General features: G+C 51.3%; 1 protein-coding gene across 2 annotated transcripts; it reads right to left on the bottom strand.

The window, feature by feature from the left end:
- Positions 1-204: 204 nt before the first annotated feature.
- Positions 205-24,089, bottom strand: CYTH2 (cytohesin 2; the record flags this gene model as incomplete). Of its 2 annotated transcripts, none has more annotated exons than XM_084224311.1 (11): positions 23,985-24,089; positions 21,461-21,608; positions 17,239-17,305; positions 15,375-15,493; positions 13,807-13,887; positions 13,175-13,287; positions 11,653-11,801; positions 8,622-8,734; positions 5,239-5,317; positions 4,219-4,290; positions 205-363 (listed from the first exon to the last, which is right to left on the bottom strand). In XM_084224311.1, the coding sequence occupies exons 1-11, from the start codon at positions 24,001-24,003 to the stop codon at positions 205-207; spliced, it is 1,119 nt and encodes a 372-aa protein (XP_084080437.1). In that variant the 5' UTR covers positions 24,004-24,089. The 2 variants fall into 2 exon arrangements, with proteins under 2 accessions (XP_084080437.1, XP_084080438.1); XM_084224312.1 differs by having other exon boundaries at positions 21,461-21,599; positions 23,985-24,022.

Below are 24,089 nucleotides of genomic sequence, written 5' to 3'. Positions count from 1 at the left end.
TTTGGGAATTTCCCCCCTCACTGGATGGATTTGATCCCGAAAAAACCGCAAAAATTCACATTTTAACCCCGAAAATTTGCATTTTACCCCCCTAAATCCCCACTTTAACCCCCCAAACCCCCCTTTCCCAACCCCCCAAATTTTTCAGGGACAATTTTAGAATTTCTGGGAATTTTTTGGGGAATCTTTCCGGAATTTTCCCCCTCACTGGATGGATTTGATCCACTCGTCCTTCTGGTCGCGGGTGGGCGCGGAGATGCGGTACACCACGTGGTTCCCCTCCACCACCCGCCCGTCCGCCTCCGTCTTGCAGGCCTTGATCAGCTGCCCCTTGTTGTTGGGGATGTACAGCTCGAAGCAGTGCTGGGAAAACCAGTTTGGACCAGTTCAGACCAGTTAAAACCAGTTTGGACCAGTTAAAACCAGTTCGGACAAACTGGAAAAATCTGGAGCGAAAACGGGGCGGAAAAAGGGGGGAAGTGGGGAGATTTGGGAGTTTAAGATGGTCTGGAAAGGGTTAAAAACCAGTAGGAACCAGTTTGGACCAGTAAAAACCAGTACAAACCAGTTTGGACCAGTTCGGACCAGTATAAACCAGTTTGGGAAAAATGGGAAAAATTTGGGAGTCGTGGGTCCAAAAATGCAGCAGAAAAAGGGGGAAAAAGGGGAAAAATGGCAAAAAACCAGGGAGATTTGGGGACTTTAAAATGGTCTGGAAAGGGTTAAAAACCAGTTTGGACCAGTAAAAACCAGTTAAAACTGGTTTGGACCAGTTTGGACCAGTTAAAACCGGTTTGAGAAAAATGGGAAGAATCTGGAGCGAAAACGGGGCAGGGAAAGGGGAAAAATGGCAAAAAACCAGGGAGATTTGGGGACTTTTGAATGGTCTGGAAAGGGTTAAAAACCAGTTTGGACCAGTACAAACCACTTAAAACCAGTACAAACCGGTTTGGGGAAAACGGGAAAAATTTGGGAGTCGTGGGACCAAAAATGCGGCAGAAAGAGGGGAAAAAAGGAGGGGAAATGGGGAGATTTGGGAGTTTAAGATGGTCTGGAAAGGGTTAAAAACCAGTAGGAACCAGTTTGGACCAGTTCAAACCAGTTCAAACCAGTTTGGACCAGTTAAAACCGGTTTGGGGAAAACTGGAAAAATCTGGAGCGAAAACGGGGCGGAAAAAGGGGGAAAATGGGGAGATTTGGGGACTTTAAATTGGGTGGGAAAGGGTTAAAAACCAGTTTGGACCAGTACAAACCAGTTTGGACCAGTTCAAACCGGTTTGGGAAAAATGGGAAAAATCTGGGAGTCATGGGACCAAAAATGTGGCAAAAAAAAGGGAAAATGGGGGGAAAATGGGGAGATTTGAGGACTTTAAATTGTCTGGAAAGGGTTAAAAACCAGTAGGAACCATTTTGGACCAGTAAAAACCAGTTCAGACCAGTTCAGACCAGTACAAACCAGTCTGGACCAGTTAAAAACCGGTTTGGGGAAAACGGGAAGAATCTGGAGCGAAAATGGGGCGGAAAAAGGGGGGAAATGGGGGGAAATGGGGAGATTTGAGGACTTTAAATTGGGTGGGAAAGGGTTAAAAACCAGTTTGGACCAGTACAAACCAGTTTGGACCAGTTCAAACCAGTACAAACCGGTACAAACCAGTTTGAGAAAAATGGGAAGAATCTGGAGTGAAAACGGGACAGGGAAAGGGGAAAAAAAAGGAAAAAAAAGGGGGGGAAATGGGGAGATTTGGGGACTTTTAAATGGTCTGGAAAGGGTTAAAAACCAGTTTGGACCAGTACAAACCAGTTCAAACCAGTTCAAACCGGTTTGGGAAAAACTGGAAAAATTTGGGAGTCATGGGACCAAAAATGCAGCAGGAAGAGGGGAAAAAAGGAGGGGAAATGGGGAGATTTGGGGAGATTTGAGGGCTTTAAATTGGTCTGGAAAGGGTTAAACACCAGTAGGAACCAGTTTGGACCAGTTAAAACCAGTTCAAACCAGTTTGGACCAGTTAAAACCGGTTTGGGACAAACTGGAAAAATCTGGAGCGAAAATGGGGCGGAAAAAGGGGGAAAATGGGGGGAAATGGGGAGATTTGGGGACTTTAAATTGGTCTGGAAGGGGTTAAAAACCAGTTTGGACCAGTTAAAACCGGTTTGGACCAGTACAAACCAGTTCAAACCGGTTTGGGGAAAACTGGAAAAATTTGGGAGTCGTGGGACCAAAAATGTGGCAGAAAGAGGGGAAAAAGGGGAAAAATGGGGAGATTTGGGGAGATTTGAGGGCTTTAAATTGGTCTGGAAAGGGTTAAACACCAGTAGGAACCAGTTCGGACCAGTTCAAACCAGTTTGGACCAGTTCAAACCGGTTTGGGGAAAACTGGAAAAATCTGGAGCAAAAACGGGGCAGAAAAAGGGGGGAAATGGGGGGGAAATGGGGAGATCTGGGGACTTTAAATTGGTCTGGAAAGGGTTAAAAACCAGTAGGGACCGGTACAAACCAGTTTGGACCAGTAAAAACCAGTTCAAACCAGTTTGGACCAGTTCAAACCAGTTAAAACCAGTTCGGGAAAAATGGGAAGAATCTGGAGCAAAAACGGGGAAAAAAAGGGGAAAAAAGGGGAGAAATGGGGGGAAAATGGGGAGATTTGGGGACTTTAAAATGGTCTGGAAAGGGTTAAAAACCAGTAGGGACCGGTACAAACCAGTCTGGACCAGTACAAACCAGTACAGACCGGTACAAACCGGTTTGGGGAAAGCTGGAAAAATTTAGGAGTCGTGGGACCAAAAATGTGGCAGAAAAAGGGGGAAAAGGGGGAAAAATGGGGAAAACCAGGGAGATTTGGGGACTTTAAAATGGTCTGGAAAGGGTTAAAAACCAGTTTGGACCAGTTTGGACCAGTTTGGACCAGTTTGGACCAGTTTGGACCAGTTTGGAATAAAAGTGGAAAAATTTGGGAATCTTGGGGTAAAAAACGCGGCCGGAAAAGGGGAAAAATGGGGGAAAAGGGGAAAAAATGGGGGAAAAATGGGAAAAAAGAAATTTGGGGGGAGAATTTGGGGGAATTTTGGGGGATTTTTGGGGGGAATTTGGGGCTTTTTGGGGTGGATTTTGGGGGGATTTTGGGGGGATTTTTGGGGTGATTTTGGGTGAATTTTGGGGGATTTTGGGGTGAATTTGGGGGGATTTTGGGGGATTTTTGGGCCGTTTTTTGGATGATTTTCAGGTGAATTTGGGGGAATTCTGGGGAATTTTGGGGGGATTTTGGAGATTTTTGGGGGGATTTTGGTCGATCTTGGGCAATTTTTGGGGGGGATTTTGGGGGATTTTGGGGTGATTTTGGGGGATTTGGGGGTTGATTTTAGGGGTTTTGGGCAATTTTGGGTATTTTTGGAGAATTTTGGGGTGATTTTGGGTGATTTTGAGGTGACTTTTGGGTGATTTTGGGGGATTTTAGGGCAATTTTGGGGCTGATTTTGGGTGATTTTGGGGCTGATTTTAGGGCATTTTAGGCAATTTTGGGCTGATTTTTGGGCTGATTTTGGGATATTTTTGGGGTGGTTTAGGGGCTCATTTGGGGTGATTTTTGGGGCGATTTTGGGTGATTTTGGGGCTGATTTTTGGGCTGATTTTGGATGATTTTGGCCTGATTTTTAGGCTGATTTTTGGGGTGATTTGGGGGTATTTGGGCTGATTTTAGGATGATTTTAGGCTGATTTTTGGGCTGATTTTGGGTGATTTGGGGGCTGATTTTGGGTGATTTTAGGCTGATTTTGGGGCTGATTTTTGGGTGATTTTGGGATATTTTTGGGGCGATTTTGGGGTAATTTTGGGTGATTTTGGGTCGATTTCGGGGCTGATTTTTGGGCTGATTTTGGGGCTGATTTTTGGGTGATTTTGGGGCAATTTTGGGGTGATTTGGGGCTGATTTGGGGCTGATTTTGGGGGCGATTTTGGGCGATTTTGGGGCTGATTTTTGGGGCTGATTTTTGGGGTGATTTTAGGCTGATTTTGGGGTGATTTTGGGGTGATTTTGGGGTGATTTTGGGGCTGATTTTTGGGCTGATTTTAGGATGATTTTGGCCTGATTTTTAGGCTGATTTTTGGGGTGATTTTTGGGGTGATTTTGGGGCTGATTTTTAGGCTGATTTTAGGGTGATTTTGGGGCTGATTTGGGCTAATTTTGGGGCGATTTTGGGCGATTTTGGGGCCCCGTCTCTCACCGGTTTTCGCGGATCCTCGACCTCGCGGATGCTCAGGTTCTCCAGGGGGATGATCCCCCGCGGCTCCTTGTCCTGCAAATCCGGGAATTCCGGGAAATTCGGGAATTTTGGGAAATTTTGGGAATTTTGGGGGAATTTTGGAGAAATTTTGGGCCATTTTCGGTGATTTTTGGGGGAGTTTTGGGGGAAATTCCGGGGGTTTTTGGGGCAGATTCCACATCAGGGATGATCCCTGACGGCTCCTTGTCCTGGAAATTTGGGAATTCTGGGAAATTTTGGGAATTTTCAGGGATTTGGGGGGATTTCGGTGAATTTTGGTGAATTTCAGCAAATTTTGGGGCATTTTTGGGAAATTTTGGGGAAGTTTTAGGGGAATTTTGGGGGATTTTGGGGCAGATTCCACCTCGGGGATGATCCCCCGCGGCTCCTTGTCCTGGAAATCCGGGAATTTTGGGGAATTTTGGGAATATTTGGGGAATTTTCAGGGATTTTGGGGGGATTTCGGCAAATTTGGGGGAATTTCTGGGAAATTTTGGGGAGTTTTGGGGGATTTTGGGGCAGATTCCACCTCGGGGATGATCCCTGCACCTCCTTGTCCTGGAAATTTGGGAATTCTGGGAAATTTCGGGAATTTTCGGGGATTTTGGGGTGAATTTGGGTCTCTCACCGTGGTGTACTCGAAGTAGCAGAGGCAGATTTGGGATATTTTGGATTATTTTGGGAGAATTTGGGGCGATTTTGGGGCATTTTGGGGTGGATTTGGGGGATTTTGGTGCTCCCAAGGTGAATTTTGGGGTTTTTAGGATTTTTTGGGGTGAATTTGGGGGATTTTGGGTCTCTCACCGTGGTGTACTCGAAGTAGTAGAGGCAGAGTTGGGACATTTTGGGTTATTTTGGGTGGATTTTGGTTGAATTTTGGGGCATTTTGGGGTGGATTTGGGGGATTTTGAAGCTCCCAAGGTGAATTTTGGGGTTTTTAGGATATTTTGGGGTGAATTTGGGGGATTTTGGCTCTCTCACCGTGGTGTACTCGAAGTAGTAGAGGCAGTTGTCGGTCAGGATGAACCAGCGGCGCTTCCACGTCTTCACCCGCCCGCCTGAGGGGAGTTTGGGCCAAATTCCGGCCGTTTTGGGACATTCCCGATTTTGGGGGGAATTTTGGGGAAATTTGGGGAAATTTTGGGGGAATTCTGGGGAAATTTGGGAGTTTTGGGAAGGAATTCTGGGGAATTTTGGGGAAATTTGGGGAAATTTGGGGAAATTTGGGGGTTTGGGGGGGAATTTTGGGGAAATTTGGGGGTTTTGGGAGGGAATTCTGGTGGATTTTGGGGAATTTTGGGGAAATTTGGGGAAATTTGGGGGTTTTGGGAGGGAATTTTGAGGAAATTTGGGGGTTTTGGGAGGGAATTCTGGGGGATTTTGGGGAATTTCTTTGGGATTTTGAAAGGATTCAGGGGGAATTTGGGGGAGATTTGGGATTTTGGTGGGAATTTGGGGAAAATTTGGGGGATTTGGGATTTTTGGGAGGAATTTTGGGGGAATTTTGTGGGAATTTTGGGGAAATTTGGGGGTTTTGGGGGAAATTCTGGGAGATTTTGGGGGAATTCTTTGGGATTTTGAAAGGATTTGGAGGAGATTTGGGATTTTGGGGGGAATTTTGGGGATTTGGGATTTTGGGGGGTAATTTGGGGGGGTTTTGGGATCTCTGGGGCAAAATTTGGGGGATCTGGGGGGGGATTTGGGGGATTTTGGGACATTCCCAATTTTGGGGGGAATTTGGGGGAAATTTGGGGGTTTTGGGGGGAATTTGGGGAAAATTTGGGGGTTTTGGGAGGGAATTCTGGGGAATTTGGGGGAAATTCTTTGGGATTTTGAAAGGATTTGGGGGAGATTTGGGATTTTGGGGGGGAATTTTGGGGAATTTGGGATTTTGGGGGGGGATTTTGGGATCTCTGGGGCAAAATTTGGGGGATCTGGGGGGGGATTTGGGGGATTTTGGGACATTCCCAATTTTTGGAAGAATTTTGGGGGAATTTTGGGGAAATTTGGGGGTTTTGGGAGGGAATTCTGGGGGATTTTGGGGAAATTCTTTGGGATTTTGAAAGGATTCTGGGGGGATTTGGGGGAGATTTGGGATTTTTAAGGGAATTTGGGGAAAATTTGGGGGATTTGGGATTTTTGGGAGGAATTTTGGGGAGATTTGGGGGTTGTGGGAGGGAATTCTGGGGGATTTTGGGGGAATTCTTTGGGATTTTGAAAGGATTCGGGGGAAATTTGGGATTTTGGGGGGAATTTTGGGGAATTTGGGGAAAATTTGGGGGGATTTGAGGCAATTTTGGGGCAATTTGGGGAATTTTGGGGAGATTTGGGATTTCTGGAGGGAATTTTAGGAGGATTTGGGGGGAAATTTCGGAGATTTTTTGATTTTGGGGGGAAATTTGGGGCATTTGGGGATGCCTGGGGCAAAATTTGGGGAGATTTTGGGAGGATTTGGGAATTTTGGGGGAGATTTGAGGATTTTAAGGTAAAAATTTGGGGGATTTTGGGGAAAATCTTCAGGATTTTGGGGCAGTTGGGAAGATTTTGGGGGAATTTGGAAAATTTTGGGGGGATTTAGAATTTTTGGGGTTTTTTGGGGGGGTCCCCAGCACTGCCCCTCCCCCACCCCAGCACTCACCTCCTGGGGGGTCCCAAAGGCGGCACCAGGGGGGGAATTTGGGGAATTTTGAGGGAATTTTGGGAAAATTTGGGAATTTTGGGGGAATTCGGAGAATTTTTCAGGAAATTTTAGGGAATTTTGGGAGAAATTTGAGCAAATTGGGGGAATTTTGGGGGAATTTGGGGCAATTTTGGGAATTTTTAGGAAATTTTAGGGAATTTAGGGGAAATTTTTAGGGAATTTGGGAAAATTTGGGTGGAATTTGGGGGAAATTTTGGATAATTTGGGAAAATTAAGGGAATTTTTGGTGAGTTTTGAGGAATTTTGGGGAATTTGGGAAAATATTTGGGGGATTTTGGGGGGAATTTGGTAAAATTGGGAGAATTTTGGGGAATTTTGGGGGGAGTTTTTGGGAATTTGGTTAAATTTGGGGAATTTTGGGGAATTTTGGAGGAATTTTGGCAGAATTTGGGATTTTTAGGAAAGAAAAAAAAGAAAGAGAAAGAAAATTCATTAAAATTCAACAAAACCAAACTGGGAGGGACTGGGAGGAACTGGGAGGGGGTGTGGCCAGAGGGAGGTGGGCGTGGTCAGGCGCGATGGGTGTGGTCATACAATGTGGGTGTGGCCAGGGGGTGTGTCCCACCCACTTTAACCCTAAAAAAGGGGGAAAAAAGCCCCAAAATTTGGAATTTTGGAGTCATTTGTGGGGGAGTTTGGGGGCGTGGCCAGGTAAGGGCGTGGCCCAGTTGGGGTGGGCGTGGCCCAGGTGTGGTAGGCGTGGCCAGGGCCATTTCCCACCCTCTTTGACCTGAAAAACCTTTGAAAATTCCCTAAAAATTGGGATTTTTTCCCATTTCCATCGGGATTTTGGGGGCGTGGCCAGGCAAGGGCGTGTCCCAGGTGCGGTGGGCGTGTCCACTCACAGTGGGCGTGGCCAAGACCATTTCCCACCCACCTCAAACCCCAAAAACCTTTAAAAAATCCCCAAAATTTGGGATTTTTTCCCATTTCCATGGGGATTTGGGGGGTGTGGCCAGGCAAGGGCGTGTCTCAGGTGCGGTGGGCGTGTCCATGCACGGTGGGCGTGGCCAAGTCCATTTCCCACCCACTTTGACCCACCTTAAACCCCAAAAACCTTTAAAAAATCCCCAAAATTTGGGATTTTGGAGTAATTTGAGAGGGATTTTGGGGGCGTGGCCATGTGAGGGCGTGTCCCAGGTGGGGTGGGCGTGTCCCAGGTGAAATGGGCGTGGCCAAGACTATTTCCCACCCACCTCAAACCCCAAAAACCTTCAAAAAATCCCCAAAATTTGGGATTTTTTCCCATTTCCATGGGGATTTTGGGGGCGTGGCCAGGCGAGGGCGTGTCCCAGGTGGGGTGGGCGTGTCCCAAGAGATGTGGGCGTGGCCAAGGCCATTTCCCACCCTCCTCAAACCCTAAAAACCTTTGAAAATTCCCTAAAAATTGGGATTTTTTCCCATTTCCATGGGGATTTGGAGGGCGTGGCCAGGCAAGGGCGTGTCCCAGGTGCGGTGGGCGTGTCCACTCACAGTGGGCGTGGCCAAGACCATTTCCCACCCACCTCAAACCCCAAAAACCTTTAAAAAATCCCTAAAAATTGGGATTTTTTCCCATTTCCATGGGGATTTGGGGGGCGTGGCCAGGAGAGGGCGTGTCCCAGGTGGGGTGGGCGTGTCCCAGGTGGGGTGGGCGTGTCCCAGGCGGGGTGGGCGTGGCTCACCCAGCTTGAGCAGCCAGCCCTCGCGGTCGGGGTTGAAGAAGGTGTGCGTGAGGTCGTTGCCGTCGTCCTCGGGGATCTTGAAGGGCTCCGAGCGGATGCTCTCGTACAGGTTCTGCGGTTTGGGGCGAAAAACGGAGAATTCGGGAAAATCCGGGGGTTTGGGGGGAAATTTGGGGATTTTGGGGGGAAATTTGGGGATTTTGGGGGAAAATTCGGGGATTTTTGGGGGGTTTTTGGGGAAATTCGGGGATTTGGGGGGAAAATTCGGGGATTTTGGGGGAAATTTGGGGATTTTGGGGGGAAATTCGGGGATTTTGGGGGGAAATTTGGGGATTTTGGAGGAAATTTAGGGATTTGGGGGGAGATTCGGGGATTTTTGGGGGGTTTTGGGGGAAATTCGGGGATTTTGGGGGAAAATTTGGGGATTTTGGGGGGGTTTTGGGGGAAATTCGGGGATTTTGGGGGGAGATTCGGGGATTTTGGGGGGAAATTCAGGGATTTTGGGGGGTTTTGGGGGAAAATTCAGGGATTTTGGGGAAATTTGGGGATTTTGGGGGGAAATTTGGGGATTTTTGGGGGGAAATTTGGGGATTTTGGGGTTTTTTTTGGGGAAATTCGGGGATTTTGGGGGAAATTTGGGGATTTTGGGGGAGATTTGGGGATTTTGGGGGAGATTTGGGGATTTTGGGGGAAAATTCGGGGATTTTAGGGGAAATTTGGGGATTTTTGGGGGTTTTGGGGGGAAATTTGGGGATTTTGGGGGTAAATTCGGTGATTTTGGGGGGTTTGGGGGAAATTTGGGGATTTTGGGGGAAAATTCGGTGATTTTTGGGGATTTTGGGGGGAAATTTGGGGATTTTGGGGGTAAATTTGGTGATTTTGGGGGGTTTGGGGGGAAATTCAGGGATTTTGGGGGGTTTTTGGGGAAATTTGGGGATTTTGGGGGGAAATTCAGGGATTTTGGGGGGCTTTGGGGGGAAATTCAGGGATTTTTTGGGGGAAATTTAGGAGTTCTGGGCAGATTTTGGGGGGATTTTGTGGATTTTGGGGGAATTTTGGGGGAGGCTGGAGGGAATTTGGGGAAACTTCAGGAATTTCAGGGGATTTTGGGGAGAATTTGGGAATTTCTGGGGAATTTTGGGGAAGTTTGGAGGGAATTTGGGAGGAATTTGGGGAATTTGGGGGAACATTCGGGAATTTTGGGAGTTCTGGGCAGATTTTGGGGGGAATTTTTGTGGATTTTGGGGGAATTTGGGGGGAATTCCAGCACAAAGGTGACCACACCCACCGACCACACCCTCTCAAGCCACGCCCCCAACACACCCATTTTGACTATGCCCAACACAAACCACGCCCCCAAGCCCCTCCCACCTGCCCTAAACACCCCCAAAGGTGAAAAAATTCCCATTTTTTCACCTTTTTCTCCCCAAATTTCACCCTAAACATGACCACACCCACTCAGGCCACACCCACCGACCACACCCTCACAAGCCACACCCACATCACCCCCGATTTTACCTATGCCCAGCACAAACCACGCCACCAAACCCCTCCCAAATCCCCATTTTTCACCTTTTTCTCCCCAAATTTCACCCTAAACATGACCACACCCACTTAGGCCACACCCATCGACCACACCCTTATAAGCCACGCCCACATCACCCCCATTTTAACTCTGCCCAGCCCAAACCACACCCCCAAACCACTCCAAATTCCCATTTTTCGCCTTTTTATCCCCTAAATCCATCCCAAATGTGACCACACCCACTCAGGACACACCCACCGACCACACCCACACAAGCCACGCCCACATCACCCCCATTTTACCTACGCCCAGCCCAAACCCCTCCCAAATCCCCATTTTTTCCACTTCTCCCCCGAATTTCACCGTAATTGTGACCACGCCCACTCAGGCCACACCCATCGACCACACCCTCATAAGCCACACCCCAACTCCTCATCTAGAGCAAACCACGCCCACATAACCCCATCAAACCCCTCCCAAATTCCCATTTCTTAACCTTTTTCTCCCCAAATTTCACCCTAAACATGACCACACCCACTCAGGCCACACCCACCGACCACACCCTCACAAGCCACACCCACATCACCCCCGATTTTACCTATGCCCAGCACAAACCACGCCACCAAACCCCTCCTAAATCCCCATTTTTCACCTTTTTCTCCACAAATTTCACCCTAAACATGACCACGCCCACTCAGGCCACACCCATCGACCACACCCTCTCAAGCCACGCCCACACCCCCCCTTAACCTATTCCCAGCCCAAACCACGCCCCCAAACCCCTCCCAAATCCCCATTTTTTCACCTTTCCCCCCGAATGTCACCTTAAACATGACCACACCCACTCAAGACACACCCACCGACCACACCCACACAAGCCACGCCCACATCACCCCCATTTTACCTACGCCCAGCCCAAACCACACCCCCAAACCCCTCCAAATTCCCATTTTTCGCCTTTTTATCCCCTAAATCCATCCCAAATGTGACCACACCCACTCAGGACACACCCACCGACCACACCCACACAAGCCACGCCCACATCACCCCCGATTTTACCTATGCCCAGCACAAACCACGCCCCCAAACCCCTCCTAAATCCCCATTTTTTCACCTTTTTCTCCACAAATCTCACCCTAAACATGACCACACCCACTCAGGCCACACCCACCGACCACACCCACACAAGCCACGCCCACATCACCCCCGATTTTACCTACGCCCAGCCCAAACCACACCCCCAAACCCCTCCCAAATTCCCATTTTTCGCCTTTTTATCCCCTAAATCCATCCCAAATGTGACCACACCCACTCAGGACACACCCACCGACCACACCCTCTCAAGCCACGCCCACATCACCCCCATTTTAACTCTGCCCAGCCCAAACCACGCCCCCAAACCCCCATTTTTTCACTTTTTCCCCCCCGAATTTCGCCGCCCCGCCCCTCCCCTCCCCTCCCACACCTGCACACACCTGAGCCCCGCCCCCCCAGGCCCCGCCCACCCTGAGCAGCTCCTCGGGCAGGTCGCCGCCGTCGTTGATGCCGCGGTTCATGGCCACGAAGCGCTCGGCCGACGGCTTGTCCCGAACGTTGGGGTTGTGCAGGCTGGTGTTGAGCATGATCACCGCGAAGGACAGCACGTAGCACGTGTCTGCAGGTGGGACAGGTGACACAGGTGAGACAGGTGAGCTCCTAGCACGGCCAGGTGAGCTCAGGTGTGCCCCAGGTGTGTCCCGGACGTTGGGGTTGTGCAGGCTGGTGTTGAGCATGATCACCGCGAAGGACAGCACGTAGCACGTGTCTGCAGGTGGGACAGGTGGGACAGGTGAGACAGGTGTGTCTGTGTGAGCTCAGGTGTGCCCAGGTGTGCCCAGGTGTCCCGAACGTTGGGGTTGTGCAGGCTGGTGTTGAGCATGATCACCGCGAAGGACAGCACGTAGCACGTGTCTGCAGGTGCGACAGGTGACACAGGTGTGCCCAGGTGTGTCTGTGTGAGCCCCAGGTGTGCCCAGGTGTGCCCAGGTGTGCCCCAGGTGTGACCATGCCCCACCCAGGTGTGTCCCGCACGTTGGGGTTGTGCAGGCTGGTGTTGAGCATGATCACCGCGAAGGACAGCACGTAGCACGTGTCTGCAGGTGGGACAGGTGACACAGGTGAGACAGGTGTGACCCTGTCCCACCCAGGTGTGCCCAGGTGTGTCTGTGTGAGCCCAGGTGTGTCCCGCACGTTGGGGTTGTGCAGGCTGGTGTTGAGCATGATCACCGCGAAGGACAGCACGTAGCACGTGTCTGCAGGTGGGACAGCTGGGACAGGTGAGCTCCTAGCCCGGCCAGGTGAGCTCAGGTGAACTCCTAACCCAGCCAGGTGTGACCCTGCCCCACCCAGGTGTGGCCCTGTCCCACCCAGGTGTGCTCCTGTCCCACCCGGGTGTGTCCCTGCCCCACCCAGGTGTGTCCCTGTCCCACCCAGGTGTGTCTGTGTCAGCCCAGGTGAGGCAGGTGAGCTCCTAGCCTGGCCAGGTGAGCTCAGGTGTGTCCCTGTCCCACCCAAGTGTGACCCTGTGTCAGCCCAGGTGACATTGAGTATGCTCAGCTGTGCCCAGGTGTGCCAGGTGCGTTACCTGTGCAGGTGAACACCCCGGGGTTGCACAGGCAGTAGCGCTGGGTGTGTCAGTGGTACCCCAGGTGTGTCAGTGATACCCCAGGTGTGTCAGTGATGGTGTGCCCAGGTGTGCCCAGGTGTGCCAGGTGCGTTACCTGTGCAGGTGAACACCCCGGGGTTGCAGAGGCAGTAGAGCTGGGTGTGTCAGTGATACCCCAGGTGTGTCAGTGATACCCCAGGTGTGCCCAGGTGTGCCCAGGTGTGCCAGGTGAGCTCACCTGTGCAGGTGAACACCCCGGGGTTGCAGAGGCAGTAATGCCCAGGTGTGTCAGTGATACCCCAGGTGTGTCAGGGCTGTGCCCAGGTGTGTCAGTGATACCCCAGGTGTGCCCAGGTGTGCCCAGGTGTGCCCAGGTGCGTTACCTGTGCAGGTGAACACCCCGGGGTTGCACAGGCAGTAGCGCTGTGCGAACGCCTCCATCATCCGATCGATTTTCTGCGCCTCCCCCGGCAGCCGGAAACTCCACAGGAACTGCCTGGAACGTTCCGGAAAAAATCACCTGGGGCTCACCTGGGAAGCCCCAAATGCCCCTGAGAGCCCTCAGAATTCACCTGAGATCTCCCAGAACTCACCTGGGAGTCCCCTCAGGTGACCCCACTTCATCTCCAGGTCCTCCCAGGTGTGCCCCAGGTGTGTCCCACCCCGCCCAGGTGTGTCCCACCCCCCCCCCCAGCTGTACCCAGGTGTGCCCAGGTGAATCCCAGGTGTGTCCCAGGCCCCCCCAGCTGTACCCAGGTTCCCAGCTCTATCCAGGTGTGCCCAGGTGTGTCCCAAGTCCCCCCAGGTGTGTCCCAGGTGTGCCCCACCCCCCCAGCTGTACCCAGGTGTGCCCCAGGTGTGCCCCATCCCCCCCAGGTGTGTCCCACCCCCACCAGGTGTGTCCCAGGTGTGCCCCCAGGTGTGCACCACCCCCTCAGGTGTGTCCCACCCCCCCAGGTGTGTCCCAGGTGTGCCCCACCCCCCCAGGTGTGCCCCACCCCCCAGGTGAGCTCACCTGAGCGCCTGCACCAGGTTGAGGTCGGTGAACTCGTGCAGGTCCACGAAGGCGTGGAGCACGCCCAGGTTAAACTCCTCCCTGAGGGGCGGGGCCGGGCTGTCACTCACGCCTGGCCACGCCCACCTCACCATTCACCCCATGCACCAGCCCAGGCTGGCGCCTGTCAATCATCTCTGGCCACGCCCACCTCACGATTCACTCCATGCACCAGCCCAGGCTATCGCCTGTCAATCATCTCTGGCCACGCCCACCTCACGATTCACTCCATGCACCAGCCCAGGCTGTCGCCTGTCAATCATCTTTGGCCACGCCCAGCTCACCATTCACCCATGTACCAGCCCAGGCTGTCACCTGTCAATCATCTCTGGCCACGCCCACCTCATTATTCACTCCATGCACCAGCCCAGGCTGGCCCAGTCCCTCCCAGTCCATCCCAGTTCCCTCCCAGTCCATCCCAGTTTGATCCCAGTAACTCCCAGTCTGTCCCAGTCCATCCCAGTCCATTCCCAGCCCCTCCCAGTCCATTCCCAGCCCATCCCAGTCCATCCCAGTTCCATCCCAGTCCATCCCAGTTTGATCCCAGTCCATCTCAATCCCCTCCCAGCCCCTCCCAGTATGTCCCAGTCCATCCCAGTCCGTTCCAGTCCATCCCAATCCCCTCCCAGTCCATCCCAGTCCATCCCAGTCCATCTCAATCCATTCCCAGTCCCTCCCAGTCCATCTCAATCCATTCCCAGTCCCTCCCAGTCCCTCCCAATCCCCTCCCAGTATATCCCAATATATCCCAGTCCATTCCCAGTCCCTCCCAGTCCATCCCAGTCCATCCCAGTCCCACCTCTCGCCCAGGTAGTCGCCGATGGCCGTTTTGTTCAGCCCCTCCCAATCCATTCCCAGTCCATCCCAGTCCCTCCCAGTATATCCCAGTCCGTCCCAGTCTCACCTCTCGCCCAGGTAGTCGCCGATGGCCGTTTTGTTCAGCCCCTCCCAGTCCCTCCCAGTCCATCCCAGTCTCTCTTTAACCCCTCCCAGTCAATCCCAGTCCATCCCAGTCCCTCCCAGTCCCTCCCAGTCCCTCCCAGTATATCCCAGTCCCACCTCTCCCCCAGGTAGTCTCCGATGGCCGTTTTGTTCAGCCCCTCCCAGTCTATCCCAGTCCATCCCAGTCCCTCCCAGTCCCTCCCAGTCTATCCCAGTCCATCCCAGTCCCTCCCAGTCCCTCCCAGTCTATCCCAGTCCATCCCAGTCCCTCCCAGTCCCTCCCAGTCTATCCCAGTCCATCCCAGTCCCTCCCAGTCCCTCCCAGTCTATCCCAGTCCATCCCAGTCCCTCCCAGTCCCTCCCAGTCTATCCCAGTCCATCCCAGTCCCTCCCAGTCCATCCCAGTCCATCCCAGTCCCACCTCTCGCCCAGGTAGTCGCCGATGGCCATTTTGTTCAGCCCCTCCCAGTATGTCCCAGTCCATCCCAGTCCCCATTTAACCCCTCCCAGCCCCTCCCAGTCCCTCCCAGTAATATCCCAGTCCATTCCCAGTCCCTCCCAGTATATCCCAGTATGCCCAGTCCCACCTCTCTCCCAGGTAGTCTCCGATGGCCGTTTTGTTCAGCCCCTCTCCCTTGTAGAGGAAGCGGGCGATGTCCTCGGCCGTGTGCCGCAGCAGCTCCTGCTCCACCAGGAACTGGATCCCCTGGGAAAACACCAGAATTCCCAAAATTCCCAAAATTCCCAAAATTCCCAAAAATCCCCATGCAAAAACCCCAAAATTTGCGTTTTTTATAGGAAAAAATGACATTTTTTACCATGAAAATTCACTTTTTTTACGCTAAAAATTGGTAAAAATTCCCCCCAAAATTCACAAAAAAATTCCCCAAATTCCCAAAAATCCCCACCCAAAAATAGCAAAAATCCCAGCCCAAAAACCCCAAAATTTGCGTTTTTTATAGTAAAAAATGACATTTTTTACCATGAAAATTCACCTTTTTTACGCTAAAAATTGGGAAAAATTCCCCCAAAAATTCCCCCCAAAATTTCCCCAAAATTCCAAAAAAATTCCCCAAAAAATTCCTCAAATATTTCCCAAAAAATTCCCAAAAAATTCCTCAAATATTTCCAAAAAAATCCCCAAAATTCCCCAAAATTCCCCCCCCCAAAAAAAAAAAATTCCCAAATATTTCCTCAAATATTTCCCAAAAATGCCAAAAAAAATTCCCAAAAAAATCCCCAAAATTCCTCAAATATTCCCCCAAAATTCCTCAAAAATTCCCCCAAAAATAATAATAAAAAAATCCTCAAATATTTCCCAAAAATTCCCAAAAATTCCCAAAAAAATTCCCTAAAAATTCCCCAAAAATTGCTAAAATATTTCCCAAAACATCCCAAAAACCTTTCCCCCAAAATTCCCCAAATATTTCCCAAAAATTCCCAAAAAATTCCCCAAATATTTCCAAAAAATTTTCAAAAAAATTCCCCAAAAATTGCTCAAATATTTCCCAAAACATCCCAAAAACCTTTCCCCCAAAATTCCTGAAATATTTCCCAAAAATTTTTTAAAAATTCCCCAAAAAATTCCCTCAAAATTCCTCAAATATTTCCCAAAAATGCCCCAAAAATTCCAAAAAAAATCTCCCCCAAAAATCCAAAAGAATTCCTCAAATATTTCCAAAAAAATTCTCCAAAAATTCCTCAAATATTTCCCAAAAATGCCCCCAAAATTCCCAAAAAATCCAAAAAAATTCCCCAAAAATTCCACAAAAAAATCCCCCAAAATTCCCCCAATATTTCTCAAAAATCCCCCAAAAAATCCCCCAAAAATTCCTCAAATATTCCCCAAAAATTTAAAAAAAATCCCCCAAAAATTCCAAAAAAATCCCCCAAAAAATTCCTCAAATATTTCCCAAAATTCCCCCAAAATTCAAAAAAAAAACCCCCAAAAAATCCCCCAAAATTCCTCATAAATTCCTCAAATATTTCCGAAAAATTTCCCCAAATTCCCAAAAAATCCAAAATATTTTTCCAAAAATTCCTCAAATATTTCCCAAGAATTCCAAAAAAATTCCCCCCAAAATTCCTCAAATATTTCCCAAAAATTCCTCCCAAAAATCAAAAAAATCCCCCAAAATTCCCCAAAAATTCCTCAAACTTTTCCGAAAAATTTCCCCAAATTCCCAAAAAATAAAAAAAAAAAATTTCCAAAAATTCCTCAAATATTTCCCAAAAATTCCCCAAAAACCTCCCAAAAAATTCCTCAAAATTCCTCAAATATTCCCCAAAAATCCCAAAAATTTACCCAAAAAATCCCGCAAAATCTCCCAAAAATTCCCCCAAATGCCCCAAAATTCCCAAATTTCCTTTGAAAATTCCCCCAAATTCCCAAATTTTCCCCAAAAATTCCCAAATTTCCCCCCAAAATTCCCGTTTTTCCCCCATTCCGACCTTTTTCGGGTCCATGTTGAATTTCTTGCGGCCCATCCCCATCTTGCGGTTCCGCTGCAGCGTCTTGCTGGAAATTCCCAAAAAATTTGGGGGATTTGGGGAAAATTTGGGGAATTTTGGGGAAATTTTTGGGAATTTTTTGGAATTTGGGGAAATTTTGGGGAAATTTTGGAGAAATTTTTGGGAATTTTTGGGAAATTTTGGGAATTTTTTGGGGAAATTTTTGGAATTTTGGGGTCGAAAAAATGGATTTTTTTTCTTTAATTTTTCAAATTTGGGGGAAATTTTGGGTCCAAAAAGGGAATTTTGAGGTCCAAACTGAGAATTTTTGGGAATTTTTAGGGGAGAAATTTTGGGAATTTTTTGGGGTCAAAAATGGGAAATTTTGGGGGATTTGGGGGAATATTTTGTGCGAATTTGGGGGGAATTTTGAGGAATTTTTGGGGAGGTTTTTGGGAGATTTTTAGGAATATTTGGGGATTTTTGGGGGTTTTTTTGGGATATTTTTGGGAATGTTTGGGGATTTTTGGGGATATTTTGGGGCTGTTTTGGGGATAGATTTGAGATACTTTTGGGGATGTTTTGGGGTGTTCCAGGGAATTGTTGGGGATATTTTGGGGAATATTTTGGGGCAGTTTCGGGGCTATTTTGGGGAATATTTTCTGGCTATTTGAGGTGGTTTTGGGCTGTTTTGGGCTGTTTTGGGTTATTTTGGGCTGTTTTGGGCTGATTTGGGCTGGTTTTGGGCTATTTTGGGGCTATTTAAGACAATTTTGGGCTGTTTTTGGAGTGTTTGGGGGCTAGTTTGGGTTGTTTTGGGTGTTTTTGGGCTGTTTTGGGGCCGTTTTGGGGCCATTTCGGGGCGGTTTTGGGTGTTTTCGGGGTGTTTCGGGTCTATTTTGGGCTGTTTGGGGCCGTTTTGGGCAGTTTTGGGTGTTTTGGGGGTGTTTCGGTGCCATTCCAGGGCCATTTCAGGGTGGTTTTGGGTGTTTTTGGGGCTGTTTCGGTGCCGTTTTGGGTCTATTTTGGGCTGGTTTGGGCTATTTTGGGCTGTTTTAGGTGGTTCTGGGCTGGTTTTGGGCTGTTTCGGGTCTATTTTGGGCAGTTTTGGGTGGTTTCGGGGCTGTTTTGGGGCTGTTTTGGGTGTGTTTTCGGGGTGTTTCTGGGCCGTTTTGGGGCCGTTTTGGGGTGATTTGGGGTGTTTTTGGGGTGTTTTTGGGCTGTTTTGGTGCCGTTTCGGGGCCGTTTTGGGGTGGTTTTGGGTGTTTTTGGGGCGTTTTGGGGCTGTTTTGGGGCCGTTTCGGGATGGTTTGGGGTGTTTTTGGGGTGTTTCAGTGCCATTTCGGGGCCATTTTGGGGCAGTTTTGGGTGTTTTCAGGGTGTTTCGGTGCCGTTCCGGGTCTATTTTGGGCTGTTTTGGGTGTTTTTGGGCTGTTTTGGGGCTATTTTGGGCTGTTTTGGGTGGTTTTGGGGTGTTTCGGGGCCGTTTCGGGGCTGTTTTGGGTCTATTTTACGCTGTTTTGGGTGTGTTTTCGGGGTGTTTTTGGGCTGTTTTGGGGCCGTTTCGGGGCTGTTTTGGGGTGGTTTTGGGTGGTTTTGGGGCGTTTTGGGGCTGTTTTGGGGCCGTTTCAGGATGGTTTTGGGTGTTTCTGGGGTGTTTTGGTGCCGTTTCGGGTCTATTTCGGGCTGTTTCGGGTGGTTCTGGGCTGGTTTTGGGCTGTTTCAGGTCTATTTTGGGCCACTTTGGGTGTTTTCAGGGTGTTTTGGGGCTGTTTCGGGGCCATTTCGGGGTGGTTTTGGGTGGTTTTGGGCTGGTTTTGGGGTGTTTCGTGGCCATTTTGGGGTGTTTTGGGTGGTTTTGGGGTGTTTTGGGTGGTTCTGGGCTGGTTTTGGGCTGTTTCGAGTCTATTTTGGGCAGTTTTGGGTGTTTCAGGTCTATTTTTGGCAGTTTTGGGTGTTTCGGGTCTATTTCGGGCTGTTTTGGGGTGATTTGGGGTGTTTTTGGGGTGTTTTGGTGCCGTTTCAGGTCTATTTTGGGCAGTTTTGGGTGTGTTTCGGGTCTATTTTGGGTCTATTTTGTGTGTGTTTCGGGTCTATTTTGGGCAGTTTTGGGTGTTTTGGGGTGTTTCGGGTCTATTTTGGGCAGTTTTGGGTGTGTTTCGGGTCTATTTTGGGCAGTTTTGGGTGTTTTGGGGGTGTTTCGGTGCCATTTCAGGTCTATTTTGGGCAGTTTTGTGTGGTTTTGGTCTGTTTCGGGTCTATTTCGGGCTGTTTTGGGTGTGTTTCAGGTCTATTTTGGGCAGTTTTGGGTGTGTTTCGGGTCTATTTTGGGCAGTTTTGGGCTGTTTCAGGTCTATTTTGGGCAGTTTTGGGGTGGTTTGGGGTGTTTTTGGGGTGTTTCAGGTCTATTTTGGGCAGTTTTGGGTGTGTTTCGGGGCCATTTTGGGCAGTTTTGGGTGTGTTTCGGGTCTATTTCGGGCTGTTTTGGGGTGATTTGGGGTGTTTTTGGGGTGTTTTGGTGCCGTTTCAGGTCTATTTTGGGCGGTTTTGGGTGTTTTGGGGGTGTTTTGGGTGGTTCTGGGCTGGTTTTGGTCTGTTTCGGGTCTATTTTGGGCAGTTTTGGGTGTGTTTTGGGTCTATTTTGGGCAGTTTTGGGTGTGTTTCGGGTCTATTTCGGGCTGTTTTGGGGTGATTTTGGGTGTTTTTGGGGTGTTTCGGTGCTGTTTCAGGTCTATTTTGGGCAGTTTTGGGTGTGTTTCAGGTCTATTTTGGGCAGTTTTGGGTGTGTTTCAGGTCTATTTTGGGCAGTTTTGGGTGTGTTTCGGGTCTATTTTGGGCAGTTTTGGGCTGTTTCGGGTCTATTTTGGGCAGTTTTGGGTGTTTTCAGGGTGTTTTGGGTCTATTTTGGGCGGTTTTGGGCTGTTTCAGGTCTATTTTGGGCAGTTTTGGGTGTTTTTGGTCTGTTTTGGGTCTATTTTGGGCAGTTTTGGGTGTGTTTCAGGTCTATTTTGGGCAGTTTTGGGTGTGTTTCATGTCTATTTTGGGCAGTTTTGGGTGTGTTTCGGGTCTATTTTGGGCAGTTTTGGGTGTGTTTCATGTCTATTTTGGGCAGTTTTGGGTGTGTTTCAGGTCTATTTTGGGCAGTTTTGGGTGTGTTTCAGGTCTATTTTGGGCGGTTTTGGGTGTGTTTCGGGTCTATTTTGGGCAGTTTTGGGCTGTTTCGGGTCTATTTTGGGCAGTTTTGGGTGTGTTTCAGGTCTATTTTGGGCAGTTTTGGGTGTGTTTCGGGTCTATTTCGGGCTGTTTTGGGGTGATTTGGGGTGGTTTTGGGGTGGTTTTGGGTGTGTTTCAGGTCTATTTTGGGCGGTTTTGGGTGTTTCGGGTCTATTTTGGGCAGTTTTGGGTGTTTCGGGTCTATTTCGGGCTGTTTTGGGTGTGTTTCAGGTCTATTTTGGGCAGTTTTGGGCTGTTTCGGGTCTATTTTGGGCAGTTTTGGGTGTGTTTTCGGGGTGTTTCGGTGCCGTTTCGGGTCTATTTTGGGCTGTTTTGGGTGGTTTTGGGCTGTTTCGGGGCCGTTTCGAAGTTGTTTTGGGGCTGTTTCGGGGCCGTTCTGGGTCTATTTTGGGCAGTTTTGGGTGTGTTTTCGGGGTGTTTCTGGGACGTTTTGGGGCCATTTCGGGGTGGTTTTGGGTGTTTTTGGGGTGTTTTGGGCCATTTCGGGGACATTTTGGGCTGTTTTGGGTGTGTTTCGGGGTGTTTCGGTGCTGTTTTGGGGTGGTTTGGGGTGTTTTTGGGTGTGTTTCGGGTCTATTTTGGGCGGTTTTGGGGTGATTTGGGGTGGTTTTGGGGTGTTTTGGTGCCGTTTCAGGTCTATTTTGGGCAGTTTTGGGTGTGTTTCGGGTCTATTTTGGGCAGTTTTGGGTGGTTTTGGTCTGTTTCAGGTCTATTTTGGGCAGTTTTGGGTGTGTTTTGGGTCTATTTTGGGCAGTTTTGGGGTGTTTCGGTGCCGTTTCAGGTCTATTTTGGGCAGGTTTGGGTGTTTTTGGGGTGTTTTGGGTGGTTCTGGGCTGGTTTTGGTCTGTTTTGGGGCCATTTTGGGCTGTTTTGGGTGGTTTTTGGGGTGTTTTGGTGCCGTTTCGGGGTGATTTGGGGTGTTTTTGGGGTGTTTCGGTGCCGTTTTGGGTCTATTTTGGGCAGTTTTGGGTGTTTTGGGGTGCCTGACCTGCCCTCGTTGGCCTCCAGCCCCTCGACCTCGCTGATGGCCTCGCTGAGCTCGTCCCGCAGGCGCTGGATCTCGCCCAGCAGCTCCTGCTTGCGGCGCCGGATGGACTCCAGCTCGCGCCGCTCCTCCAGCGACAGGTCTGGGGGCACTGAGCGCACCTGGTGACGCACCTGGCACACCTGGGCACCGCCCACGCCCACCCAGAGCCCCCCAGGAACCCCTCTGTAGGGGGTTGGGATCCCTGACCACGCCCACAGCACACCTGGGCACACCTGGACCCACCCCAGGAACCTCTCTGTAGGGGATTGGGATCCTTGGCCACGCCCACAGCACACCTGGGAACACCTGGGCACACCTGGACCCACCCCAGGAACCCCTCTGTAGGGGACTGGGATCCCTGACCACGCCCACATCACACCTGGACACACCTGGGCACACCAGGGCACACCTGGGCACCACCCAGAGCCTGCTAGGAACCCCTCTGTAGGGGATTGGGATCCTTGGCCACGCCCACATCACACCTGGGCACACCTGGGCACCGCCCGCGCCCACCCGGACCCGCCAGGAACCCCTCTATAGAGGACTGGGATCCTTGGCCACGCCCACATCACACCTGAAGCCCCCCAGGAACTCCTCTATAGGGGATTGGGATCCTTGGCCACGCCCACATCACACCTGGGCACACCTGGGCACACCTGGGCACACCTGGGCACCGCCCACGCCCACCCAGAGCCCCCCAGGAACCCCTCTGTAGGGGATTGGGATCCTTGGCCACGCCCACAGCACACCTGGGCACACCTGGACCCACCCCAGGAACTCCTCTATAGGGGATTGGGATCCTTGGCCACGCCCACAGCACACCTGGACACGCCCACAGCACACCTGGACCCACCCCAGGAACCCCTCTGTAGGGGATTGGGATCCCTGACCACGCCCACAGCACACCTGGGCACACCTGGGCACACCCCAGGAACCCCTCTATAGGAGATTGGGATCCTTGGCCACGCCCACATCACACCTGGGCACGCCCACAGCACACCTGGACACGCCCACAGCACACCTGGGCACGCCCACGGCACACCTGGGCACATCTGGAGCCACCCCAGGAACTCCTCTATAGGGGATTGGGATCTCTGACCACGCCCACAGCACACCTGGGCACACCTAGGCACCACCCACGCCCACCCAGAGCCCCCCATGAACCCCTCTGTAGGGGATTGGGATCCTTGGCCACGCCCACAGCACACCTGGACACGCCCACATCACACCTGGGCACACCTGGGCACCACCCAGACCCCCCCAGGAACCCCTCTATAGGGGATTGGGATCCTTGGCCACGCCCACATCACACCTGGGCACACCTGGGCACTGCCCACGCCCACCCAGAGCCCACCAGGAACCTCTCTGTAGGGGATTGGGATCCCTGACCACGCCCACATCACACCTGGGCACACCTGGACCCACCCCAGGAACCCCTCTATAGGGGATTGGGATCCCTGACCACGCCCACAGCACACCTGGAGCCCCCCAGGAACTCCTCTATAGGGGATTGGGATCCTTGGACACGCCCACAGCACACCTGGGCACGCCCACAGCACACCTGGGCACACCTGGAGCCACCCCAGGAACCCCTCTGTAGGGGATTTGGATCCTTGGCCACGCCCACAGCACACCTGGGCACACCTGGGCACCGCCCACGCCCACCCAGAGCCCCCCAAGAACCCCTCTGTAGGGGATTAGGATCCCTGACCACGCCCACAGCACACCTGGCCACACGTGACCACGCCCACATCACACCTGGCCACATCTGGACCAACCCCAGCAACTCCACTCTGGGGAATTTGGATCTCTGACCACGCCCACATCACACTTAGCCACACCCACACTATCCGGACCACGCCCACACTGTCCTGACTACGCCCACACCACACCTGGGCACACTCAGGGCACACCTGGACACGCCTACACAGTCCTGACCACGCCCACACCACACCTGGCCACACTTTCCTTGACCACGCCCCTTCTCCAATCAAGCCCCGCCCCTTCATTTAAACAGTCTCACCTCGCCCTCTCACTGGCCACACCCCTTTTCCATGCAAAATAAGTGGGGCGTGGTTTGACGTGAAGGGGCGTGGCCTTTCCCAATAACAATTGGCTCATTCCAAAGGGGTGTGGCCTAATTTGCATTGGCGAGTGGGCGTGGCTTGATACAAAGGGGCACAGCTAGATGAAAGGGGCGTGGTCCCACCAAATGGGGCGTGGTCACCTCGCCCCTCATTGAATGCTCCAACCCCACCCCCTCGGTGTTAGCCCCGCCCACCCACGTGACCCATCCCCGCCCCATTTTCCCGCCGCGCCCATCACGTGACCGCTCCTCGCTCCGCCATTGGCCCGCGCCTCACGACCCCCTCCCCTCCCCCCCCATCCCCTCACGATCCCCTCACGATTTTCCCGCCCGGCCCCGGTTCCCGCCCCGCTCCCGCCGCGGCTCCCGCCCCGCTCCCGCCGCCCTCAGCGGCCTCACCGTAAACTCCGTCCTCCATGGCGGCCCCGGGGCCGCTCGGCCGCGGCCGCTCCGCTGCTCCCGCCCCGCTCCGCCCGCCCCGCCGGGGCCCGGGCCCGCTCCGGC

This window comes from Fringilla coelebs, assembly GCF_963513975.1.
Source record: "Fringilla coelebs genome assembly, chromosome: 36".
NCBI classification, from domain to species: Eukaryota; Metazoa; Chordata; class Aves; order Passeriformes; family Fringillidae; genus Fringilla; species Fringilla coelebs.
The sequence above is the reverse complement of the archived record's forward strand: the minus strand, read 5'-3'. Positions and strand labels throughout refer to the sequence as shown.